At 42.1% G+C, this 6,494-nt stretch overlaps 1 protein-coding gene across 4 annotated transcripts in view; it reads right to left on the bottom strand.

Moving 5' to 3' along the window:
* Positions 1–6,494, bottom strand: part of Slc38a1 (solute carrier family 38 member 1) — an 85,323-nt gene that overhangs the window by 14,105 nt on the left and 64,724 nt on the right. For all 4 annotated transcript variants that reach the window (XM_008841312.3, XM_008841308.3, XM_008841309.2 and 1 more), the window contains exons 6-10: positions 3,620–3,712; positions 3,248–3,323; positions 2,261–2,343; positions 633–691; positions 412–516 (exon numbers count right to left, since the gene is read on the bottom strand). In XM_008841312.3, coding sequence (XP_008839534.1) covers positions 412–516; positions 633–691; positions 2,261–2,343; positions 3,248–3,323; positions 3,620–3,712 — 416 coding nt within the window. The remainder of the gene's footprint in view (positions 1–411; positions 517–632; positions 692–2,260; positions 2,344–3,247; positions 3,324–3,619; positions 3,713–6,494) is intronic.

Here is a 6,494-nt window from a genome sequence, read left to right as displayed (position 1 = left end):
ACACCCAGGTCCTCTGCAAGAGCAGTCAGTGCTCTTAACTGCTGAGCCATCTCTCCAGCCCCTCATATTTATATTTTAAGATTTTTTTTTTTTTTGGTCTTTTTGAGACAGGGTCTCCCTGTAGCCCCAGCTGTCCTGAACTCACTGCCCAGAACTCCAAGGCTGGCCTTTAAGATTTATTTTTAATTATGTGTGGATGTGTTTGCATGGGGGTTGTGCATGTGAGTTGGGGGTGCTCTAGGAGTCCAGGGTGTTGGATCTCCTGAAGCTAGAGTTACAGGTGGTTCTGTGTTGGCTGGTGTAGGTGCTGAGAACTGAACTCAGGTCCTTTGGAGCAGCAATTTTGTACTTAATGACTGAGTCATCTCTCTAGTCCCCTGCCCATATTTATTTAATAATAAGGAAACTTACCTTTGAATTGAAGGTAATGTATTTTGGCGTACAACTGTCAGTTGTGTTAGCGCTTATTGTTGAATTTAGATCTGGACAAGAAATTTGAAATTTCTTGTAGATAACCTGATAGTAAAAATATACAGGAGAAACAACACCTCGTATTAAGGCCAAATCATGCATAACTAGTAAGGATCTTGTACAATGTTAAAAGCACACCAACCATTTCAATCAATACTTACCACTATTAGGAAAAAAACCATACAGCTCAAGGAAAATCCACTAGTGTAGCCGAGATACCCTTTAAAACAGTGCAGTATCATTAGTATTAGTTTGTTTATGGCTTCATTTCTTTGAATATATTATTTCAAGCACAATCTAAGACTCCAATAACGTACACATATGCCTATGTGAAAACAAGACACATTACTTGATAGTGCTACTTTATTTGGCAATAATAATGATAGGGCTTCGAATGAAAGCATTGTATTAGGTGTTTTGAGCCCAGTGCTCCCTGGGACACTTGAGAACACAGGTGGTTCAGCCTGTCTCTGTGCTGGCGTACTCTTCTGCCAAGCCCGTTTACTCCTGGACCCACGCCACAGTTCTTCTGTCTTGTGACTTACTGTGGCTCCCTGAATGTTAGTTAAAACATTCCTCTCCCAATGACAGGCACATACAAGTAGATGCTGTGAATTTCTGGGGACAAATGGAGTATCTGAGGACCTTACTCACTCCCACTTGGAATGCTGGGAGAGCTCCGACAGTCACCACAACCACCAGAACAGCACAGTGGCCTCTTGGGAAATGCATTATTCTCATTCTTGGGGAAGGACCTTTCTCTGCACTGACTGGAGAGAGCTACCTCTGTAGACAGAAAAACCTACAGAAACCCAGAAAGCTGAGAAACAAGTAGTGAAAATCTACTTATAAACTCCATAGACGTTCTGCCATCTCTTAACTAAATCAAAACAAAAAACTGTAATTCATAATTATTTTTGGAAGAACTTTTCACTGTTCCTTAAATTAGCCCAGATTTAAAGAAATGCACCTTGGCGTTCTGGGCAGATGGAAACCTGGCCTCATTAATTCACTCTATGAAATTCCCACAACTCCAGGCATCCTTGTCTCCAAATATAAGCATAAAAACAGATGTCAAAAACAAATGGATGACAGAGATCATCTGTCATTTTTTACTTGAAATTTCTCTCTCCCTTTTGTGAGGAAAGTCACTGAGACTGGATAGACTAATTACCAGCCAGAGTAATTCACAATTCTGCTTTGTTTTGGTATTAGATTTGAAATCTATTGGTCTAAATGATCAGGATATTGAAACCCTCAAACCAGCTACCTGGGAGGCTGAGGCAGGAGGATCTCAAGTTTGAGACCAGTCTGGGCAATTTAGAAAGGCCCTGTTTGTAAATTAAAAGGCAGTAATAGGGGTATAACTCAGTGGTAGATCATTTGGGTAGCATGCATAAGGCTCTGGGTTTGATCTTCAACACAACAAAACAAAACAAAACAAAACAAAACAAAACAAAACAAAACAAAACAAGGAGGAGAATTCTATTTTCTGGATTTTTCTTAGAGCAGCCCAGAAACTATGCCACTCAGGAGAGCAGAGTACATCCTGGTCTCAGAGCCCGCTTCTGCCTGCTGGAGCTCAGCGGAGGGAGGGACTGCTCAGCCAGAAAGCCACATAATAACCAGTGTTTTTATCCTACATTAACGTCAGGCCTTAGTAATACTCGCAAGTCATGATTCATTTCATCATTTTTCTAAGGAAAGTGGGGCAAGGCTGCTCGTTTTCAGAGGTTTCTGATCATCTGAGCACTGGAGAGCCCGAGATGCAAGCCAGACCTTTGCTCACCTAGGTTCTTCAGGAGACACAGAGGGAGAATTATGCTGAAGGTAACCACCACCACCAGGAAACGGCCATCCACGTACCAGGCTCTGAAATGCATGCAAGCAACTTGTTTTTGACAGCTTCCATTTAGAAAGTGCTATCGTTTTCCCTCAAATGTAGCAATTCACAATACATGTTAATTTTTATTCTATCTTGTACTATCTGTTTTTTGATGATTATTCATTAAATACTTTACCCCCACCACTACATCTTTATTACTGCCTCATTTATTGGCTACAGGTGGCCTTCCTATGAATTATTTATGTGGCTTAACAGCTGAATGCATACGTTGCATTCTGTCAGCTTACAACTTGTCCTATCAATTATTTAAAGAGAAAGCTCCACTGTGTGCCCAGCTAGTGTCAGCATAGGTAGGTATCACTCTCTCCCTCACCCTTCGACCTTGAATGCTCAGGATAGAAACACTGGGGCCATGGCTTCTACTATCCTCCCTTGAAGGAAAACAGAGGAATTAAGGCTGACAGAACTCTTAAACAAGAAGTCAAAACATAATTCTTGTGCCAAATGTCACTGGCAGAAGTTTCCATAGTGAGCTATATTTTTCATGATGTCGGTTCATGTAAATTTTGTTTCCAAAATGCCATGAACCTTTAAGAAAGGCTAAAGTCTTTTCTTTTTAAAAAAATCCTTTGTGTGTTCAACTTCTGTGTTAAAAATATTCCATATGTTTTGTATTTCACAGGAAGTAGGATTTCGGTGTCTACTGTTTGCAGTGTTGTAAGAATCCACAATTAAATGGTTCCCTGTTTCTTCCATTTCTTTATGCTGACCCCAAAGAAACTGAATGTTGAAACAACAAAGAAAAAAAAACAGCCTAGGAAGAATTTTGTTTCTAAAATTTTCATAAAACAAAAAGCTGGTCAGCATGCACTTAAAATCATTTTCATTTGAGCAGACCCCAAAACAAACAACAAAAGGTCTCTAACTTACGCTTCGTCCTTTCCCATGAGGAACTTTATGGCAGAGGGAAGCTCGTTTCTTACTATGAAGAGGTAGCTCAGCATGGCTGCGGGGAAGATGAGGACGTTTTTAGAAAGAGGATACTATGGCTCATGTTGCAAGCATATGAAAGGTACCAGCCTGCTGTCAGGATCCCTTCAGTGAGGCACAGGTAGCCCTGGCTGCCCCTGCAGTGTTTGTCTCTACAGAAGTCAGTGCTGCTTTTCTGTCCATGTGCCATTTGCGTAGCAAGGACACCGACTGCTTGAATTATGCTAAACTTCATGCAGACACTCAACCACCAGAATTAGAAAAGCCAATGATACTCTATACAGTTATGTAGGAGAAACATGTAGATTTTACCTCCAGTGTTCTGCAGAGACGTGGCTCCGAAGATCACAAACTTCCCTGTGGTACCAAAGACCTGCTCCCCCAGCTTCTCATACACCATGCAGCCTATTTAGAAATCAAATTTGAAGACACAAGAAGCCACAAGGCTCTAAGAGTTAAAGAACGCCTCTTCATACTGTGGATTATCCCCCACGTTACTCTGCGCCTTTTAACCTCACTGTCATTTTAAACCACCTCAACATCTTTAAATGGCAGGCAAAACCACCATTTCTCCTTATTCAAGTTGGCTGCAAAAACATCACAACTAACTCTTAGGTCATAAGGCTTATTTTTAATTGTATCTGCCTTCCTGGGGTGAGAGAATTCCATTCTCATCATTTTCACAGCCTTGGTACAGATGATTAAAATAAAGATTTAAAGGGCTAGAGTGCTGGCTCAGTGGTTAAGAACACTGGCTGCTCTTGCAGAGAACCTGGGTTCAAATCCCAGTACCTACATGGTGGCTAACAACTGTCTGTAACTCCAGTTCAAGGGATCCGACATCCTCTCTGATCTGCACAACACAGGTGCACTTACAAATGTGCAGCAAAACACTCAGGCACACAAAATATCAATCAATCAATCAATCAATCAATCAATATTAAGGGGCTGGAGCACTTACAAATGTGCAGCAAAACACTCATGCAGACAAAATATCAATAAAAATAAATAAATATTAAGGGGCTGGAGCACTGGCTCAGTGGTTAAGAGCACTGCCTGCTCTTGCAGAGGACCCGGGTTCAGTTCCCAGCACCCACGTGGCAGCTAACAACTGTCTGTAACTCCAGTTCCAGCAGATCTAACACCCTCTTCTGGCCTCCATGGGCACTGCGCAACAGAGGTGCACTTACATACATGCATACAGCATCAGAGAAGCCTCATACTACAGCATGCACAAGTTAACATACAAGTGAATGCACGAGCCCATAACTGGTCAAAATGCCGAGAACAAGTGATGGAGGAATGCTTCGCCCTAAATGGAACATCTGCATCACGCCCTCCAAGGCTGAGGGAAACACGGAAGAGGGGGAGGAAAGAATGCAAGAACCAGAGAGCGGGGAGACGCACACAAGATGTCATCTGGACACGACATGGCCGTTGCACTCACGACCTCACTGCAGCAGTGATCTGCACAGACCTGTACAAGACTGGGCCATTCAACATTTGGTTCCATGAGGCCCCTGGAAATTAATGGTTACTGGGGGAGGGGTGTAATTTTCTTCAGGGGTGTCCTCGCTCCAGCAAATGACCTCCCACCATGACTGGATGAGAAACTCTAACTAAACCCAGCAGGTCACACACAAAAAGAAGACATGAAAATACAAGGGGGCACTTGTCGAGAAGGTTCCGGTGGGAGAGGGAGGGAAGAGAGAGGAAAATGAAGGCAGAAAAGAACTACATTCATTATAAGGTTTGAAACTGCCAAACAATGAAAAACAAGTTTACAAAGAGAATGATTTTCATAACATCCCATAAGTCCCTCTTGTCTTAAATACAACAAAAGCTTAGAAACATCTGATAGTCGGTACATAAGAATTTTCATCGTGCAACTCCCCAAAGAATGTCTCAGACAAATCTACCCAAAGAGAATTTTCACTATAGCAAAATTTTCAAGTGGTTAACTAGCTCATCTTAATTCACTAAAAATAAAAAAAGTTTATACTTCTTTATGGCAGTTCAAATTTTCAAAAGGTTCACAAAACGCAATATGGGTCAGGCTATAATTAAACCTTTGCTTAATCTCCTGTAAGACTGATGTTTAAACTAGACAATGGCTAGACTCTGAATTTATTACAAATGTTCCAGGCATCTATATACAATAGCTGGCCACTGTGGCTCTAGCTAACGTAGAAGTCAAAGTATCACCAACATAATCCAGTATCACAAGAATAGAAAATAAACACTTCAGGTTTTACGCTGCCCAGAGAACTCAAAGTCCTTGGTAGCTTGCTCACTCCCACACTGCCTCCAGAGTTAACATTTTCTCCTTGGAATATACACAAAAGGGAGCTTAAAAGGTCTGTTTACTTTTAAAAGCTTGGAGGCCATGATACAAAAACATAAGATCTTTGTTCGGGATTTATAAAGGCCTAAGGAAACAGTGAAGCCTTTAAAGAAAAGTCATCTCAAACTAGAAAAACAGGTACAACTCAGTGTTCACTGGAGATAATGACATAATGCTCGCTGCCCAGGAGCACGTCATTTAAATTCTGTAGCCTGCCTAGGTAAACTCCCTCCATGAGTCTTCCAGTCAAAGTAATCTTTCTTCTTTAAAATTTTATTTATTTTTATTTTGGGTGTATGGAGGCTTTGCCTGTGCATATGTAGGTGCACCATATGCCTGTGTTGCATGCAGAGGCCAGAAGAGGGCGTCAGAACCCGTGGAACTGGAGTTAAGGATGTCTGTCAGTTGCCATGTGGGTGCTGGGAACCAAACCCAGGTCCTCTGTAAGAGCAGCCAGTGCTCTTAGCTGCTGAGCCATCTTCTCAGTCCTAAAGCAGTCTTTCTTGTTGGGTTCTTTTTTGTTTTTTTTTGTTTTTTTTTAATGTGTACATGTATTGCCTGCATATAGGTAAGTGCACCCATGTCGTGCAATGCCCATGGAGGACAGAAGAGACTGTTGGATCCCCTGGAACTGGAGCTACGGACCGTTGTGAGTTGCCATGTGGGTGCTGGGATTCAAACCCGGGTCTTCTGCAAGAACAGTAAATGTTCTTAACTGCTGAGCATCTCTCCAGACCTCGGTCTTTTTGTTTCAAGACAGGGTTTCCTGGTAGCCCCAGCTGGCCTGGAATTCACTATGTAGGTCAGGCTGGCCTTGAACTCACAGAGATCTGCCTGCCTCTG

Source organism: Nannospalax galili, unplaced genomic scaffold, assembly GCF_000622305.1.
Source record: "Nannospalax galili isolate Female #2095 unplaced genomic scaffold, S.galili_v1.0 scaffold841, whole genome shotgun sequence".
Lineage (NCBI taxonomy): Eukaryota > Metazoa > Chordata > Mammalia > Rodentia > Spalacidae > Nannospalax > Nannospalax galili.
Note: the sequence above shows the minus strand (reverse complement) of the source record. Positions and strands in the feature narration are given on the sequence as shown.